The sequence below is a fragment of the Ophidiomyces ophidiicola genome (assembly GCF_022830035.1).
Source record: "Ophidiomyces ophidiicola strain CBS 122913 chromosome Unknown scaffold_1, whole genome shotgun sequence".
NCBI classification, from domain to species: domain Eukaryota; kingdom Fungi; phylum Ascomycota; class Eurotiomycetes; order Onygenales; family Onygenaceae; genus Ophidiomyces; species Ophidiomyces ophidiicola.
In genome coordinates, this window is record NW_026054641.1 from 1,002,877 (window position 1) to 1,022,161 (window position 19,285).

Sequence of the window (19,285 nt, forward strand, 5' to 3'; positions counted from 1 at the left end):
TTCTCTGACTGCAAATGCACCTGTCAAGGGCGGAAAGAGGCAAAGTTCTGCTGGAACAAGCCCTGGTACTGTTCGCCCAAAATCGGCTTTTTTATACATGCTCGACTGCTGGAGCAAAAAATGATGAATTCTTTTGACACATACGTTCCTGGTTTCTTGCGATGAGGAAAAGAACTTGGCACAACATTATAGACAATTCAATATTGAAGAGCTTGCTGAAGTGGCCGCTGAAGCCATAGACCTGGAGAGCACTTATCGTGTCCGGGTTGAAGAATTGTCTGATGGTATGCATGTAGTACGTACGTATAATGCAGCGCTGCTGGTAACAACGAACAATGAACAATAAACAACAAATGGGGTCCAAGTGGTTGGCAAAGTGCAGAAACCAAATGCAGGCTTGCCGCACCTCGCTGCCGCATCTGAAGTAGCCATGATGGATTTTGTTTGTAGGAGTAAACAGTGTTTCCTACGGAGTACTCAAAGAAGTCATGCAGGCGTAGTCGCTATTGGTTACATATGACATCAGCTGGGCAAGGCGGAATAATAACCAAATCCAACCTCCACCACTTAACGAACCTTAATTGCTCTCCGGAAAGCAAAATGTTTGAACTCGTTGCCCAGATAGTCTGATAGAACGTGTCTCCGTAACCCGCGTTTCCTTTATACTAAATTGAAATCAAGCTAACGCTGAATACACCTGCTATTCCACAATGGCCAATGTGGGGGACTCGAATGTGTCTAATCTGCCAGACCACTGCGTCGCCGACTTCTGCTTGGTCCCAGTGCGTTTTTTTCCTTTCTTTCCCTGGCTATTTCCCATTCAAAACCCTGACCTCATTTGGTCTTTCTGAGTAGATAGGAACATCTTCTCCATCTGTTTCTCATTGTATTGCCGATGTGGAGCGGCTGATTGGGAAATCAGGACTGAAATTCAAGATGCATTCGTGCGGGACCACAGTTGGTAATTATATTTCTCTTCAACAATAGCGGAAATTTTACATAGGGGAGGCTAATGCCGGCGTGTGAAGAGGGCCCGTGGGATAAAGTCTTCGATCTGATCGGTCAGGCACACGCCATGCTTCACAAGCAGGGAATGGCTCGCATTCACACTAGCATCAGGGTGGGCACGAGGTGAGGTGGCCTCTTGCATATATTGCATGATAAAGTCTAACAAGAAAAATAGAACGGATAAAAAAGAAACGATGGAAAGCAAGGTCAAAGCTGTCGAGGATATACTAGCGTCCGATTTGTAAAGGCTACAGCAGGAGCTTTCACCAGTTTAGAGAATTGCATTTGGCATTTCATTATTCCATTGTAATATTCTATATTGTGCCTAATTATATATGAATATGAAAGAGACCGTCATGATTAGGGAGGGTATTAGGCAAGCTATCGAAATTGCGCTAGAATGTCACTTTTTGAGGACATTTCTAATACACAAAACAAAAAGCAATATCCTAGAGCTTCCATTATAGGATTAGGTAACCCTCCAAACCATCGTTGACGTCGTTGGCTAGAAATTTGTAAAATTTACCGGGGGGGTCTGGAATGGTAGTCGGGAACGAAACGGTGCATGTCGAACCTTAGGCCTAGGGTTCACTAGCCTGTGAAGGTCCCCTTCATATTCAGAAAATACAGGCTTCCCCCACGCCTGGTCTATACTCTGCATGAGTTCCTCCAGAGACCATGGATTGTTCTTCCGAAGTAGACGATTGTATTTGCGACGCGAAGAACGGTTATCGGAGAAGAGTGCGGCCAGGCGCATACGGCTGGCGCTTTTGATAGTATTAGTTTGTACAATAACGCCCCTGTCTTTTAATTGGCGAAGGAGAACGATTCCACGGGCCCATGGGATCAGATGCTCGCCCTCATTGCCGAATGGGTTGAGCATAATAGTATTTTCGGCGTCATAGGGGCGCATGCTGAACCCCCAAGCAACGATAGCATGCTGCAACTGAACTCCAAAGATCCGTCTAAGAGGCGATCTTGGGTGACTCGCAGGCAAAAGGTGTTCCAACAAATCAGAGCCCTTTCGAGTGCCTGCTTTGGGCGGCTTAATGCCGTCAATTGGCTCGGAAGTGGATTTTTTGGGGGGTCCGTAAATTGGCACCAGCCAGAAACAGAGCTTTTCCAACTCATCCCAAAGGTTGTACATGCCGAGTCGTTTCAAGCATTCTAGCCAGGATTCTGGAGGGACATGCCCTCCAGACATTATTACTTGTTGATATAGCCAAATCAAAAACCGAAGATCATTCATAGATGCTGAATCCCGAGGAGGGCTGTAGCCGCTGGGTCGGGCAGGAAGAATTTCGCGGGCCATCGATTCCACAGTTGATATTGACAAACAAAGACCGTGTTCTTTCATCGACTCAAGTTGCTGTATAATTAAAGCTGCATTGCCGGTTCTCACAACATCTCGAAACAGCACGTCATGCCTCTCACGTCGTGAATCTGATGCCATTGACATGATAGCCAAAGTTTTATGGACCTGGGGCCAGTCTCCGGCTCTTGAATACATGGCAAGAAGCACTTTTTGCGTTTCTAGGTCTTCAAATACATCAGGGTGCTGATCGCTCTCAAGAATATCGCGTAGCAATGCCGTATTTCTGTCCTGGACAGACTTAATAACCAATTTTGAAAAAACAGATTTTCCAGTAGAGATCCCGGATGATTGGAGGGCGGCAAGCTGGGATACCAACTCCTTCATGTTAACCGTTCTTAGAGCCATTTCTCGTAACGTTAAAGGGCCGATCGTATCAACACCAAACATCTTGAAGCCCCCAAGGATAAGTTCGAAGGTTAAGGATTTAGTTGCGAACAACCGAGCTCCAAAATCGTCGCGAAAGGGCTGTTTAGTGGATTTTTTTGCTGCTTTCGGGGTATGGTGTTGATGTTGCTTTGCATCGATAGATGTATCATCCATAAGACCGGCTTTAACTAATTCCTGCATGAAATAATTGTGCTGCTTTTCTGACCCATACATCTCAACATATCTTAATAGAGGCTCAATTTCCGACAGGGATTTTGGGCCGTCACGGCGGGAAACCAAGAATTCATGCATAGCAAGGGCATCCCCTACCATACCCTTTTCCCAAAGAATAGGAACAACAAAGCTATAAATTTGGTGTCCCTCCAGACTCCGGCAGATATTCCTGAAGCCGCGTACGCCATGTTCGGTCGTCATGGCATGAGGAAGAATACAAATGACTTCGTTTGACCGTTCGAGATGAATCTCTTTCAGCTTCAGATGCCAACGCAGGGCTTCTCGTGGTAGGTGTAACTTGAAATAACCGCCGATAACCTCTTCATAGAATGGGTGCCATCTCTTCCTCGTTGCCTTCCATATTGTTTCCCCATGAAGCTGTATTTCCCTCATTAGCCATTCCTGCTTCAAGCCAATGGAAATAAACGTCTTCCATAGGTAATCAGCATCATCTCCTTCGACTGGAAGACCCAGCTCAGCACATCTCCCATTTAATCCCTTCCATATATGCACAACCCCCTCGTCGCCATAGTGCCGTTGGCGGTATTCTAGAAGTACCCTCCAGAGATGAAAGTCTTGCTGATAACGAAAATCGTCGATCAATTTACTTCCAATATGCTCAAGATTGCCGACATTCGACTCAAATTCAAGCCTCATAGGGTCGAGTACATCGTGGGTAGGCCCCAAGTAATTTGAAATCCGATCCGGTAGGCCCGGATTGGCTGCCCTTTGCTCATATATGTGGAGGGATTGTGGCGGTGGGGTGGAAAGTGCTTTTTGATTTTCGGCGGAAGATACGTCGTCTGCTATCCCATTATTTCCAGAGCTTTGATGGCACTTTGGACATTCAACGGTGTGTTCGGGAGCTAAGGTACTGGATCTAGCCACCAAATTACATGGAACAAGTCTCCGGTGACGTGAAAATACGGTCCGGTGTGCAATTGGCGTGTAGAACTTCACGAGGGTGTCATTTTTTCGGGATGTCAATGGGAGTGCTAGTCGGAGGCACGCCAGCCGCATTGACAGCAAGCCACCAGCTTATTGACAAATAGCTGATGAGCGGGTGTAGCCCAGTCGAGGCCGGAAATCTTCAAGGCTAGACCATACCGTCCATATGGAGTACAACCATCTCTTCTCATCGAGCTGGTCGCAAACATTGAAGTTTTTTGGAAGTAATCGCTGACTAATAACGAATATGCTTACGTAACAAACTTAACTTTATCTGACTAAGCGGTGACTAGTTATTGGATAACGTGATGCGATTCTGGAGTTCCCGAGATCTTGACCTCACGCCAAACAACCACGATACCAGGTCGTTTTGTACCCTGTTAACCCCTCCAAAAATTTCGAATTCGTGAAAAAATGGTCGCCAGAACACTCCCCAGACTCGGCGGGTAAGCTTCCCTCCTTATATTAATACTTCCGACTACCTGAATATCATCCTTTGCCGCCCCGAACCCCGTCGTTTGGGTTGTGTGCGACTGGGCAAGAACCCAGGCCAGTGACCATTTCAGATGCTTACTATCACTACCTAGATTCGTTTTCCGCGAGAATCGTGTTCCTTACTATCAACGACTTTTCCAGAGGCACGATGGCAAGCGCCAATGGTGGAAGGTTCGAGGCCCTAGAACTAGCTCGGATAAGAGACATTGTTAACATATACTTCTACATAGACCGATAGAAGTGCATACTTCATGTACCCATACTATATCTCCATGGCTGGAAGCTTAGGCGGTAGGTCTACACATTTATTATGAGTGATTATATTCCATGCAAAATCACTAATGTCTGTATTTCTAGCCGCTCTTTACGGAATGACGAGACTGGTTTTCGTAAGTAAATCGTTACTTCCTACATCCCCTGCACGTCCACTTTGGTAGCAGATATTGCCGCCAATTCAAAGGCCGCCTGTCCCGTATCATCGAATTCGACTGATAATTTTCTACAGGGCCACAAGACTTGGTTCGGAAAAGGCTAAACGTTTCCTAGAACAAGACTGAGCTCCTAAACATATTCCCTTGTGATCTTTTTGGCTACGTCAGAAGATAGATTGAGGAGAGCTTGTATATAATACTACAGAGAAATATGCTATCACTGAAACGAGCTTTTTTTTCTCCCACACAATTTCGGTTCTAGAGAATGCGACTACAGACACTTTACTTGATCCCATAAGGCATTAAGAATTAACTATTCGTGAAGACCGATAACGCTTGCCTTTTGGGCAATACAATGCATTGCAAGATGCACGACTTTTCCTTGATTGGGTGCACACATCACTATAAAACACATTATATAAAAGTAGTTTAACAATTAAAAAAAATATTTGCCCCAGCAAATTCCTCTCCATAGCCAAATTGAACCACAGCATTTGGAATGAAGATGAATAATCGTACACATCAAGCTCTCCTGGAATGCTTCTTCATCTCCCTCTTCGTCTCTCTTTCCTTTTCCTTCTCTAGATATTTCCTCTGCTCTTCCGCAGACATACCACGTAAGAGTTTGTCCCGCTCTTCTTTCTTTGATTTTTCGGCAGCAGCTTTGCGTTCTTCAGCCTTCTCTTCTTCGCTGGCGCGTCGCAGCTTGCGTAGTTCGTCTTCTCGAGTGGCGCGGAGTTTACGGAGGACTTCTTGACGGAACCGAGCAGCAGAGGCAAGTCGATCGTTAAGACGAAGGAAGAGATGGAAAAGGGGAAGTGAAGAAGCATATGCAGTGGACGATGTGGATGATGGCACACGCATGGAGAGCATGGTGCGCTTGCGCGATGTAACCTCCTCGACCCTAGGTAGCATAATTAGTAGACACACAGTAGCATCAAGAAGTAGAACCATACGTGTTTGGCTTATCTGCAGGTTGATCGGTGATGAGCAAGTATTCGAAGTCATCGCCAGCATCTTCAACGGCCTTAATGAGTTCATTGGTAAGAATAATATCTGTAATCTCCGCACTCTCGCTCATTACTGTAATCCAGCCTGGGAGTTTCGCATTGTCCTTTGTGAATGTTAAGGAAACATCATATCGATCCTCTCTCAATTTGCGCATGGCATTTTTATGCACAATGGCAAAAACAAATCCATCAAAGGCAGAATTGTTTCCTTTGGTCAACTGCTCTTTTTCCGCTGGGGGTGCTGGAACCATGTCCTTTTCTTTGCCGTCGAACGGGTAGGCAGTGATCTCAATTTTTTCTGCTGGGGTGGATAGGGATTCGAAAAATAGACCCATAATGGAATCACCTATCATAAACGCAGGGTTATATCGTTTCCATAGCTGGATCGAGATATCCACAAACGCGACATTTTGCCGTCCGGTTGCGTACGTAGAAAACTCATTTGCGGCATTCTCCTTCAGTAAGCTATCATCAATCATTAGGTCCTCTGAGGATGAAAGATCCTTGAGTCCAGCGCCCCTTCGCACACTTTTGAAACCCACAACAGCAAACTCATTGTGCAAAACTGGGATATGAGCTTGCGCCCACGCCTTAGCCTTGCTGCGGTTCTTTCGGGTTCCCCATATATGGAAAATGACAATAAAAATAATAAATGGAAGAACAAATGCTTCTTGCATGAAGTCCTTTGGCGACGTCCGCTCCCATACGCGATACCATCTTGTGTACGGCACGTTGCTTCCTGGCGCTTCGAGGGTCGAACGGGGGTCTGTGGCCGCGGAAATCGGCGAGCCGGACTGCTGAGATGGTACGGCGAATTCGGCGAAGTCTTTCAAGTAAAAAGATTTCCATTAACTTATATTCTTCTATTACTGGAGGCAATTTGTTTTGAGCAGCAGTTTTGCTGAGAACATACCTGTATCCTCTTGCTTCGAAGCTCCCGCGGCTGGGCCTTGCGATCCGCCTTTCAGCAAATTTTGAAACAGACCAGACATGATGCTTGGAGCTCAATTGGCATCCAGCAGGGCGCTGCTGAATTGTTGTGGTGTATTGAAACTGCACATATGCACGAAGCAGTAGCTTGGGCTAGCTAAAATGTTGGGTGCCAAGCCACGTCCGCCACTCAAAATGTGGAGGAATGGGTTCGATTGTTTACTCCATATAATAATGCTCAATCCAGTAATATTTCGTCAAACTTGGATAAAAAGTACATATATTCGACAAAAGAAATTATAAGGAGCGACTGATATCAATCTCAATATACACGCATCTCAATATTCCAAAATCAACTCGGTTTTCTCCCTTTTTCCGACTCCAGGTACCGAATCCCTTTTTCCTAGCCAGGAGATAACCTCTTGAAAGCGCCAAAATTCAACACAAAAGCCTCCAGACGTATAAATACAAACTAGACCAAGACTAGACTAAGGAATGTCTAGTAGTGAAATTGCTAAAAACGAACATGCCCTGCTGGATCAACAGAGTGGGGATAGTAGATGAAAACAAGAACGGCAAAACACCAAACACCACGATTACTCGAGGTTTACTGGCCATATGCCGGTGGGGGTGTGTGGGCTCGGGCCGGCTCCCAGGCGCCATGAAACTTGTTGTTGTCCGCAGAAAATTTGCTTTCTTGCATCTGGCGAGCAATTTCATTTGCCATTTTCATCACCCACGCCTGTCCTAGGATGCTACTCTGTGATGCGGAGTCTGAAACAGAAAGTTGCTGGTGTAAAAAAGATTTCTCCTGGGCAGCTGAATATGCTTCTGGATTAGGCGGAGATTGTCGGGGTGGTGTTTTGCAAGTTTCAGTGTAGCGCGGTAAACTGCTTGTAGGCTCGGAGTGAGGACTATTATTTCGCAATTGACCATAAGTTAATTGCTGAGCAACAGGTGTCTTCATTTTACCCTTGCCCTCTGATGTAGAGAATCGATGCTGGCGATTAGATATTCGAAGTGCGGCTTCGGGTGAGGTAGGCGGAGTGACGGGGTCATCATTCGCTTCCTCTGGAATCACGGAAGATGAGAATGTCATTGAAGCAGCAGTGGATTCTGTAAATTCACTTTCACCATCCACACTCTCCGAGTCTGTGGGTTTATTATGCTTTCTCAAGTCCACAACTCGCTTCTTTCTCTTTCTGGTCGGTCGAGTTTTGTGATGGCGACCAGCGCCTAGACCAAGACCATAACTGCTGAACGATGTGCCAGTTGTTGTTGATCGATTTTGAAGAGATAGGACACTGGAGGTGTCCTGGAAGGATGCTGACGGAGACGAGATATGAGAATGCGACCTGGAGAGAGCCATGCCACATGGAGAAGCCAGGCCACTGCCAAAGCCTTCGTTTTGATCGGCAAATCCTGTACATGCTCGAAATACGACTTCCCGAATTGATGGTGTGAAGAGCGATAGTGTGCGTTGGGAGTTTGTTAGTGCAGCAAGTCGTAAAAGGCTTTGCTGCGAGAAAAGGGAATGCATTTCGACACCTGAGTCAAAGGATAGAGATGCAAGGTCAGCGGAAGTCAATAGGTTACCCGACGCATCCACTGGATCTTTTGGCGGGCTCAGGAGTGGATCTTCTCCGGATCCGGGTGAGACTGCTGCATCAGTTTCTAAACCACGATACTCGGGAACCCATAGTCGCAAGGACAGTCTATGTATGATGGCGGGGAGTTCGTCCATAAAGAGTATTCGCAGCTGTCCTTCGATTTCTCGCTGAAGATAGTCTCGGACGGAGGGAATTGAATCAAACGTTGAAGATACTTTTAGAGACTCGAGCGGATCGTTTCGGAACACGACAGTTATTCCCTTTTGTTTCGAAAATACCAGAACAACGAAACCGGAAAGTCTGAAATCGGAAAGCGTGATTTGGAGGGGGATGGTTAAGCCGGACCTTTGTTCGCACCTCGGTTAGCAATATATAACTAGAGAGGAGGACGACATAGCTTACGCTGCAGCAAGAGGTTTAGGCGAGGCATAGGCAGGGCGAGTAATTAGAAATGTATTCAATGGATTGGCCTGAACGCGGGTTTTCAGAGTAAGAAAGGCGTCACCAGAATATGACATTTTAAAGATGCCGCGAAATCGATCCTCGGCAAGGTCGCCAATCTCTAAAATTTCTAGATCCGGAGGGATCGAGCCCAGATTCAATTCCGTTACAACAATGTCATCAACAATGATCGGGGGTTTTGGTGATTTATTGAGAGCCGCGGTTAGCAGGTCCTGTGCACGGATGTAGAATCCCGCATCCGCCATCAACGGGGACCAGTTGAAGTTGAAGGCCATCGTGGCGCATTGGGTCTCGAAGAAGCAGCGGTCGAGGCGTCGTGGTATTTGATGGAATCGGGAGGGCAGAATATATGGAGAATGACTAGACTCTGCCTAGTCGCGTGGGCCGGGGGTCTCGTGAGAACGGAGGGGAAATGGAGATCCAAACAACGCGGGCGGGCGACATTTGAAATCAAGCTAATAATATATTGATCCCACACATGTGAACTGGCGTGTCTCGGGATGGGCTGCTCTGAGCACGCTCGGGATGGCTGTGCGGAGGGTTGGAAGGGCGACGACGGGGCGGCAAAATCGCGAAATTTTGCCCTGAAGAGAAAAAGAAAACAAGAAAACAGTCTTGGCGGCCAAATACTGGGGCCAAGAGCGAAAAATACCAGATTTACGCGGTCTCGCCGTACCAATGTTACCCGGCCGGGAGGAATAGGAGCGTGGCAGTACCGTTACGAGGCTGTGGGTGTATCGGCAACGCACCGGAGTGCAGTGGAGCCTGGGCATGGGTGGCTACAACCACACGGTGTTTATTCGCGGCACAGTTCCTAGGGACAATTGTTTATCCGACCCCACATCTTCTTTAAGAAAGATACTCCGCGCCGCCCATAAGGATCCGCTTTTCTGATGATCTCCCGTTGAAGACCCATCTATGACTGCTTGATGCATGGAAGCCTCTGTCTCGGCGTACATATGCCTACATACATACTAGACTATCGTGTCAGCTGGCTTTCGCCCGTTTATGGCTGTCTCAACTACGCCGCACTACAGAGTACAGACTACACAATAATATACATCTTCTGTTGCAAAATCCTCCTGGAACGGCTCGGAACCTAAACCCCGCCCCCACCAGCATTCAAGATATCATCCAACCATATGCCCCAGTCAAGGGTGATGTCAGCTAATGCCTTTGATATTTTTTAGCCTTTTTTCTCGAAAAGGCCCTGAATATCCCCACCCTTCCATTGATCCTTGACAATGGAAGATGGAACCGGAACCAAATTTTTTCTTAACTGTTTTAACGTCCTTTGACGCCGTGCCTAATTGTCTAATGGGTTATCTCAGTTGCAAGCGAGTCTTATAAAGCAATTTCGGAAAGTGTGGCAAATGATATCATTGCTGCTATAACTTGTTTATGCCAAATAATCAACGATAGGAAAAAATGCTATTTCTCAAATACAGCTGGATTTTACTTGATTGTTTCTAGGAGGAATCATTATTATATTTGGAAGATGGCTAGCCACAAGGTTAAGGTTGCTTCCAGTGTGCTAAAACTGGCTTGGCCACGGCCCACGGCGCTCATGGTTTAACAAACCACACCGCCTCCCCCGCGGATATTCGTATGTCCTTGAAGTTGTAGGGAGTACAAAACGCTAGGGACCCTCGAACTAAAACGCCCGTACTCCTGCACTATTGTACAAGGCTTGCACATGAAGAGCACTATGATGTGAAAAACGACTCTAACTGCCTAAAATACCCAGACTGCCCTTCATAAAAAAACAGTAACTTGGTTATAAACAGTAACTTGGTTATACTTTCCCATCAGTATAGGCGCTTATCGGTATATGGTGGGTATATCCATGATGACTTAGGGGAAAGTCCGCTGGGCCCTGGAGCAATAACATTTTCTTTACAACTCAGCTAGCGGGATATTTTCTCACGATGCCATATAACTTCTTTGAAGTACAAGAAATAATTACGCTCTGACTGAGCGGCCAACAGTTTGCTTTGGGCGAGAATTAATAAGAAACTAGTTAGTTCAGAACATCATCCAGCTTGATTCGTTTATCGTCCTGGTTGATTTTCCTCGACAAATCGCGCAACCCCTAAAGTTGTTGAGTGAAGAAGACAGAGCTCATGATTGGGCGTTGTCGACATCAAGAGCGGGTCGGAGAAACCGTTTTGCCGATGAATTAAACGTTCTCAGGTAATCTACCGATTGGTCTCCACAGTAACGAAGAGCGCTAGGCCTAGATGGGAATAATCAAAAGAAACGGATAACCCGCTATCTTGATCAACCAGATCACAATGAACTTGGCTGGAGATGAAGTCAGGAATCGCACAAAATGACCTCTTCGGAATGTTTTCTAAACTCACAGTCTCCTTGGAACATATCTCCTCCACCGAAAGCCCCAAGTCGCACATTACAATCGAATCGCGTATACGGCAGACGAAAGTTAGCATCAGCAAAAGCGGTACTGGAAAAGGAGGATTCAGCATCCAAGAAGGTGAAAAATCAAGGAATCATGGAGAAAACAACGGATAAACTAGTTGATGATTTGAGAGAAACCCTGGCTGCCATCAATCTCGAGGACGCGTGCTCAAAATCGACAGCCTACCCCGAAGTGAAAGTAGTGATCAAGCAGCGGAAATCGCAAGCAAAACAAAACTCGGAGGAGGACGGACGCCCTAAATCGAGCCCATCAAGTAATATCGCTAGAAAATCTTCGCCAGAATCGCCAATGAAGCCACTTGTGAAAGCGTGCAGACCAGTCAGGACAAGGCAAAAGCGAAAACAGAAATCGCCTCTGAAGGCCCCATCGATACCATTGGAAGATGTTATAAACGATTATGCTAGGCCAATATTAAGAGAGGCAATAGCTTCCAAGACCGTGCAAGACTTTAATTCTTGGGCAGATCGTGCGGCAGAGATGTTTGACGTCGAGAAGATTGCAGAAGGTTCTTACGGTGAGGTATATCAACTACACGTTCGACGAGAGAATGCCAAGCGGGACATTTCAAAACTCAAGATAGAGAAGTTAAAAGAATATGATAACGGTGTGTTCAAAATTGTTCCTCTTCGTGCACGAACCGGCCCTGGCTCGAAGAAATTCACCTCAATACCTGAAGTCGTAGCCGAAGTGCAAATGTTAAAATTGCTAGACGCAATCCCAGGATTTGCGAGGTACCGAGATGTTCATGTTGTTCAAGGCCGGTTTCCAGCTTCTTACCAAGCCGCTTGGACTCGGTATAGCCAAACAAGGGATGACTGCTATAACCCAGATCCAAGCAAAAAGAAATCATATCCAGATACTCAGCTATGGGCAATTCTTGAAATGGATAATGCTGGTTCTGAGCTAGAGAAGTTTGATTGCTCTTCTATTTTTCAGATATATGATATATTCTGGGGCGTTGCGCTTGCGCTGGCTCGAGCGGAGCAATTTGCTGCTTTCGAGGTAAGGCGACAGAATATCCTTTTTTTGGAAGTCTATTGCTAAGTGTGTCAAACAGCATCGTGATCTTCATCTTGGAAATATTTGTATTAAGTCAGCAAAAGAAGAATTGCCGAATAGACCAATAGCAAAAAATAGCACCGGCTTCGGACTTAGTGGTCTTGAGTCAACAATAATTGACTATTCTCTTTCGCGAGCCGATATTCTGCTTGGTGGGACTTCAAATGATTGCAATGTCGCCTGGTCTGACCTTGACAAGAAACAACTTTTTGACGCTATTGGCAGGGACGACGATGAGAGGCTCCTTCGAGATACATACAGATTGTAAGAGCCTGTTTACTACAATTGTCTTTTAAACTTAAAGCTAATGCTTCCAGAATGCGGGCGGAAGTATATGAGAATCGGGACTCGGCTAAATCTCAAGGCGAGCCATGGAAAGGGTTTAACCCAAGAACCAATTTAATATGGCTGTCGTTCCTTTTGACTATGCTACTTACCAAAGGTCAGGCCAGAGGTATTCTCCCAGCATCTCGACAAGCATTAACCCCTCGGTGCGTGAATAACACCACCATTTACAATTCGAAACTACGTGGAAAGGAGGCTGCCAAATCTAAAGCTACGCCGAAGTATGAATTACTTGAGCTAGATTTTCAGCGTGAATTACTTGACAGGTTACAGACAGTTCTGGATATTTTAGAGCCGGAAAATCTAGAGGAAGAAGGGGAGCTGTTGCATTGCACAGGGAGTTTAGTGGCCTTTGCCATTGGATCACAATGGTTAGCAGAGTCCGATTTTTTATGTTGATTTCAATAGGTTCTCGTTTTCCAAGAGACCCCTTCAGAAGCATCGGAAGAGTATCTTGCACCGAGGCAGATTGATAAATGCAAGAGCTTTACTAGACAAATACTTAAGCACATGTAGCTATGTAAAGGCTGTACATTTAGAGAGCATAGTCTATCTGTATACCTTGATGACGAAAACACAACAAAAAGAATAAAATAGCTTGGGTGTTGTCCTGCATCTGGGAAGGCACAGAAGAGCTGGGAAAGTTATGAAGATCCCAGCATCCACTGACAATAGGAACTAATTCCTTGACAAGCATCATTGCCTTGTTCTGCTAAAGAAACTCCTGTACATGTAGAAACACCGCGAGTTCAAGATAATAAGGCTTTGAGACCTTTTCTACTACTCCGTCTTTTATTTACCCGATCTGCCAGTCGGGACGGTATAAGGCTTTAATGTAGTCCCAGTACGCTGGATAAAAACCCGCCATCTCCCAATCAAGAAGAGCAAGGACCTTATCCCCACGAACAATGATGTTTTGTGGAGAAAGGTCGGCATGAGAGAAAACAATCTCATGGCTGGGGATTGGCTTGACCATTCGGCCAACACGATCCACCCATGTATCACTGATTGAGAGCTGCAACGCTCTCACAATTCCATTGTTGAGTTCCTCCTCGGTCTTATAGGGGCCAAAGCCTCCAAGTTCAGCACAAAACATTGGGTCGTTACAAGGAGTACCATCCACCGCTCCAAAAGGTTACCCTTAATTGCATGAAGTTCATCCATAAATTGTCGAAGCTGGGAAATAATATTGGCACGCTGACAAGGATCAAGCTTGTCCCAAACGTCGGTCAAAACATCCCCATGGATATATTCCATAAGAATGACGCCACGCGAGGTTGAATCATCGACGTACGCGTTGTATACTCTAGGCACAGGCACGGAAGTTTTTGATCGAACTAGCTGCATAGCTACTGCTTCCACAAGTTGTGCTGGAGGACATAGCTTAGCTACTGTATGCTCATCGACGCGGTAAACATTAACAAATTTGCATTCCACTAGACGTTTGGAGTCAACAATATCAGATGGCCCAATACGGCGTGCCATGATGTCTTTGAACCGTGCCGAGACTCTTGGAAGCTTATCCTGTATTTGTTGCTTCCCACAGATGCCGAAACTCGATTTGAAGAATATTGACGACCCTTGCTGTCTCTAGGAATCCTAAGGCCCATCCAAATCAATGGGGCCCTGGTGTTTCAACCGAATTATTAGCAGTCAGCTACCTCATAACCTCAGACCTTTTGGGATAACTATGAAGAAATACCTAAGTACGGAGTAGTTCCATTGCTATTGGGGGAATGCCCCACCCCAAACTGCTGCGGGGGTACTACTACATTGCGGGCAACCGTTGGGAGTAATGTTGCTGTACGCCTATAAATCTAGAATTCGAATTCCGGTATAGCCTTTCTTGCCCTCACAGAGTACGGAGTACGGAATAGTGCTTTAGTGAATAGGAAATAACACTACCAATAATGGAGTAGATTTGAGCTTGACAATACACTACTCTGTACGGAGACTAAGCCAAATCAGCGCAGATATTCAAAGCATTTCCAATAACACCAACTATAGCCCAAGTTTGGGATCCTTTAAAAATCTGCGCCCATACGCGCAATATTCCGGCATTCAACTGTTGATTCATCTGCGGCGACCACATCGATAGTGTAGGCGACACAGGAAATTCCGTCTCATCAAGCATCAACTTCACAAGAGCAATGACGCGACGTTCATCATCACTAATTGGGGGCTCAGGGTTTGGTACAGATAACGCCTCAAGCCATTTACTCAAAAGAAAGGCGCATTCAAGCGAGCAAATCGAGTGCTGGATAGACCATATGAAAGTTTGAGTTTGGGCAACAAGTCTGATGCCAATTTTGACCGGAATGCTCAAGGCATGAGCAGAATGAAGAACCGCGCGAACTAATTTCGGAGTACGTTGTATAGGTGGGCTCGCTCGGAAAGCCTTTGCAATTTGCACGGGGTCTCGTGTATCGAGAGCACGACCAGGGCCAATGTCGATATTGAGGCGTATATAGGCGAGACGGAGCAGGGCGGTGGAATTGAATGCCACAGGGCCGTTTGGGTCCTGGGGATCATGACATGATTCTGGGTGCCGTTTCCATCCAATTTGCCAATTTCGCAACGCTCGTTCCAACGCGCAAATGTCTTCAGTTGCCATATCTCTTCTACCACCGAAGCAACCAAGGGCTACTTGGCGGAGGAAAAAGATATGTTGTATGATTGCGTGAATTAGTATGTAATTCCCTAGTGAAGAGGTGGATTCTGCGACATCATTTCCACCGCGAGAAAATAAGTGATTTAAAGCATCCTGAAAATTCACTTCAGGGGAACCTTTATTTCTCTCCTCGAGCCATGATGATTCATTTGAGGCTTTGAACTCGGCTGAGCCAGAGGGCAACATAAGATTAACCTCCGAATTTAGTATCAGAGATGGAATGTTATAAACGATGCAATGTAGATTAAAAAAACAATAAACTATGAACTTCGTCCTCTTCGCAGTTTCTAGTCGAACCCAATCTTCCCACTGGACATTTTTTGGCATGGGCTGATCATGGAGGCCGTGATCACGAACAAGTGTGGCTAAAATGCTCTGCAAAGCCAACGCTTCGCGCAGGATCTCTTTTTGCTTTGCCCAGGTCGCCACGGCCATTAGGACAAGTAACGCTTGGATCGTTTGTATTGGATCTTCCTTCTCATGTGCTGCTTCGCTGGGAGAGCGACTCTCCTTGAATGAGGATGATACGCAGTGCGAGTTCTGCTCCTGCTCTTCATTCTCTGGAACACAAGCAGCACCTGTGACTTCATGGCGGTGTAATGTATTTCTTTTCACATCTCTGCGCCGAATCTTTTCCATAGCAATTGCTTGGCTAGCGTGAAATAAGTCAATGCCCTTTTCTGCTTCTAGACAATACTGAGTTCCCATGGCCGCGATAGCAAGGAGAAGGTCAACAGAGCAGTGGGGGACGGACATGCTGGGAATATGCAGAAAAGGAAGATGTTCATGAAAACCGTTAATATAAGCGGCAATATATCTTGTCAGTGCTAAGCATGATGGCAGTTGGAAAGAGGGCTGGAGAACGGCAGAAAATCCATCCAATTTTGACAGGATCTCTCTTCTATCTTCCAGGGAAATTTCACCAAGAGGACGATGGGGAATATGCATCCGTTTAATCTGCGGCGGTTGTTCTTCCGGTTGGAGTGATGGAAGGCGTGAGCCAAAATGAGAGAATGATCCATCACTGGGGTGATGGCTGACATCATAAGAGATTAAAGTATCCCCGTGTAAATCAGAAAGACGAGCCATGGATTCTGGAGAAAAGAGAGGCATGGGCTGCTCAGCAGAGACAAGCGAAGAGAAATGATAAGACGATAAGGTACTATTATCCAAGAAAGATGCAAGGCCGCTAAAAGAGTTATCAAATTCCAAATTATGAATATGAGCTCTTGAATGAGAAGGGGTTCCTGTCGTTGTCATGGAATCATTCTGGCCCAACGAGACATGGTGAGCATGAGAGGTTGCATGATTAGAGGGAGTGTCATAGGGCATTTGAAGAGCGACATGCTCTGCAGCCATAGATAATGTAGCCAATTCTATGCTTGGATGTTCGGTGCCTGTGGGAGTGTGACGAACACCATCCTCAGTAGTGGCGGGATGGTGTGGGACTGGTGGTATCTCCCGTTGGCTCAAGGCCCCTGACCTGCCGGCCCTTGATCTAGACCCCCTGCCACGTTTTGGTGGTGTAATTTTATTGTGTGACAGTCGCTCATGGCGGGTTAAAAGATCACTGAGATATGTTAGCAGCATTGTTTAAGGTTTTGGGCGATATAGTTATTACCTTCTAGTAAATCTAAGCTCACACAACTGGCAGGCAAACGGCTTTTCCTGTGTGTCTGCATATGGCAATTTGGTATTCAGTAACAGAAAGTTGATACAAAAAGCAGTATTATGTACATACGGATTCTTTCATGTCGTTGGAGATGTTCTAGTCTAGAGAACTTGTTTTCGCAGTGTCGGCACTGGAATCGCCTCAACTTCGTTGCCGGCGGGCTCGCTACGGCCTTCTCGGCCTCCAACCCAGGGGAATTTTGCGGATTATCCCCCTTGGCAGCGGTTCTATCCATCCGCCCCAATCGAGCCGCGGTGAGCTTTGGGTGCTGTTGGGGAAATGTACCAGATCGTCATGGGGATTGTGGGATGGAGAAGTGTGCCCCTCGTGCTGGGTGGCGTGTGGGGAAGACCTGGCTAGGCGATCACGTGCAAATAAATAGCAACTCAGGCCACCGGGTATAGAGTACTCCATACGGAGTAGTTGGGATGAAAAGACATCTTAGCAATTCACTGTAGGCTGGATTCCTATGTTGAATTTCCCCACGGCACGGCGTAGTTAACCACCACGACTTCAGTACTCCGTACCCCGTACGCAGTATTCCGTAATTAAGGTTCAAGCGCGTGACCTTGTCACATGACGTCAATTGTGCGCCGGTACTTTCATCATTGAATCCCCCGAGCCAACAACAGCTATAGACTGGAATACAATGTTCTGTTGACGATGCCTGCATAGGGCTTCGCTTTTCGTCAGCGACCCAAAATGTCAAGGAGCATTCTCGAACGGCTCGTTAATCCGCGCCGCTCCTATGAGCGTGTAGCGGAAGAAGATGGAGAGGAGCGGTTGGATGAATATGCTACTCCAGAAGAGCCCCCAGTGGCTCCATTCTCCCGGCTGGAATATGTAATATTTTTATGGCTTGGGGTGTCTATGCTATGGGCGTGGTACGTTGGTATTCTTGGACGATACTGCTGTTCGAGTGAACTAACCCATTCATCGTGACGCCCAGGAATATGTTCCTCGCAGCAGCACCCTACTTCCAACGGCGATTTGGGTCCAACCCCTGGATCCGGTCGAACTTTCAATCTTGCATATTATCGGTTTCTTGCCTCACAAACCTCTCCTCGGCGCTTATACTGGCCAAACTCCAGGAGAATGCCTCGTACCCCCGAAGAATCAGAATTTCGATACTCCTCAACATAGCCGTTTTCGCTCTCCTTGCCATATCCACCGTCATGTTTCGGAACATTTCATCTCTTGTATACTTCGTCTTTGTGCTTGCAATGGTCTTTATCGCTTCTTTGGCTACAGGTATGAGTCAGAACGGCCTTTTCGCTTATGTTACAGGATTTGGCCGAAGCGAATACACGCAGGGAATCATGGTTGGACAGGGCATTTCCGGTGTTTTGCCCTGCATTGTGCAAATGCTAGCTGTTCTCGCGGTTCCCGACGCCAGCGAAACTTTAGATTTAGACACCGTCGAATACCAGTCTGCAAAATCAGCCTTCATATACTTCACAGCAGCAGTTGGTGTCTCTGGTCTTGCCTTTTTTGCTTTCCTTTACCTCAATGGTTCGAAGGGCTTTCACAGAATCACCGATGAATCTCCTCTTCATCTGGATGAGGACGAGACTCTCAACAAGAAGTCCATTCCCCTTCGCCTATTGTTCCGGAAGCTCCGTTGGATTTCTTTGGGAATACTCATTTGCTTTGCAATCACGATGGCTTTCCCGGTATTCACAGTCGAAATACATAGCATTCGAGAATCAGGAACCCCAGCACCACCTCGTATTTTCCAATCTGCCGTATTCATACCGTTGGCCTTCCTTTTCTGGAACACAGGAGATCTTATCGGGCGAACATCAGCAGGCATTTCATGCTTTAAGAAAGCCAGCCGCTATCCATTTTTGCTGTTTGCTGGTTCCTTGATGCGCATCTTGTTTATTCCCATGTACTTGATGTGTAATATTCGCGGACAAGGCGCAAAGATCAACAGTGATTTCTATTATCTGTTTGTTGTACAATTTATGTTTGGTCTCACGAGTGGGTACCTGTGCTCTGCATGCATGATTGGAGCGGCAGCATGGGTCGATGAAGACGAGAGAGAAGCTGCAGGAGGGTTTATGAGCCTCATGCTGGCTGCTGGACTGGCGACTGGAAGTCTATTAAGTTTTCTGGTTGCGAAATTATAAATCCCATTCTTCAATGTTTTAGGGCGTTTTCTTTTACTTATAAATATGGGTTGCATTTCTTGGGGTATCATAGTGCTACATACCTAGATAGATCAGG

The 19,285-nt window shown here is 46.3% G+C and overlaps 7 protein-coding genes across 7 annotated transcripts; 2 read left to right on the forward strand and 5 right to left on the reverse strand.

The window, feature by feature from the left end:
• Nucleotides 1-1,513: 1,513 nt before the first annotated feature.
• On the reverse strand, nt 1,514-4,097 carry LOZ57_000354 (uncharacterized protein; the record flags this gene model as incomplete). Its single annotated transcript, XM_049249459.1, has 2 exons — nt 1,514-4,020; nt 4,091-4,097. 2 exons carry the CDS (start codon nt 4,095-4,097, stop codon nt 1,514-1,516), a joined length of 2,514 nt encoding a protein of 837 aa, XP_049111653.1.
• Nucleotides 4,098-5,379: 1,282 nt separating this feature from the next.
• Nucleotides 5,380-6,859, reverse strand: LOZ57_000355 (uncharacterized protein; the record flags this gene model as incomplete). Its single annotated transcript, XM_049249460.1, has 3 exons — nt 5,380-5,761; nt 5,814-6,693; nt 6,781-6,859. 3 exons carry the CDS (start codon nt 6,857-6,859, stop codon nt 5,380-5,382), a joined length of 1,341 nt encoding a protein of 446 aa, XP_049111654.1.
• Nucleotides 6,860-7,404: 545 nt separating this feature from the next.
• On the reverse strand, nt 7,405-9,144 carry MDM34 (ERMES complex subunit; the record flags this gene model as incomplete). Its single annotated transcript, XM_049249461.1, has 2 exons — nt 7,405-8,752; nt 8,810-9,144. The coding sequence occupies 2 exons, from the start codon at nt 9,142-9,144 to the stop codon at nt 7,405-7,407; spliced, it is 1,683 nt and encodes a 560-aa protein (XP_049111655.1).
• Nucleotides 9,145-11,201: 2,057 nt separating this feature from the next.
• LOZ57_000357 (uncharacterized protein) lies at nt 11,202-13,112 on the forward strand (the record flags this gene model as incomplete). The annotated part of the gene is made up of 3 exons (XM_049249462.1): nt 11,202-12,311; nt 12,367-12,632; nt 12,686-13,112. 3 exons carry the CDS (start codon nt 11,202-11,204, stop codon nt 13,110-13,112), a joined length of 1,803 nt encoding a protein of 600 aa, XP_049111656.1.
• A 397-nt stretch (nt 13,113-13,509) lies between these two features.
• Nucleotides 13,510-14,198, reverse strand: LOZ57_000358 (uncharacterized protein; the record flags this gene model as incomplete). The annotated part of the gene is made up of 2 exons (XM_049249463.1): nt 13,510-13,787; nt 13,853-14,198. The coding sequence occupies 2 exons, from the start codon at nt 14,196-14,198 to the stop codon at nt 13,510-13,512; spliced, it is 624 nt and encodes a 207-aa protein (XP_049111657.1).
• Nucleotides 14,199-14,667: 469 nt separating this feature from the next.
• Nucleotides 14,668-16,974, reverse strand: LOZ57_000359 (uncharacterized protein; the record flags this gene model as incomplete). Its single annotated transcript, XM_049249464.1, has 1 exon — nt 14,668-16,974. The coding sequence occupies one exon, from the start codon at nt 16,972-16,974 to the stop codon at nt 14,668-14,670; it is 2,307 nt and encodes a 768-aa protein (XP_049111658.1).
• Nucleotides 16,975-17,758: 784 nt separating this feature from the next.
• LOZ57_000360 (uncharacterized protein) lies at nt 17,759-19,188 on the forward strand (the record flags this gene model as incomplete). Its single annotated transcript, XM_049249465.1, has 2 exons — nt 17,759-17,940; nt 18,006-19,188. The coding sequence occupies 2 exons, from the start codon at nt 17,759-17,761 to the stop codon at nt 19,186-19,188; spliced, it is 1,365 nt and encodes a 454-aa protein (XP_049111659.1).
• Between the last annotated feature and the right edge of the window lie 97 nt (nt 19,189-19,285).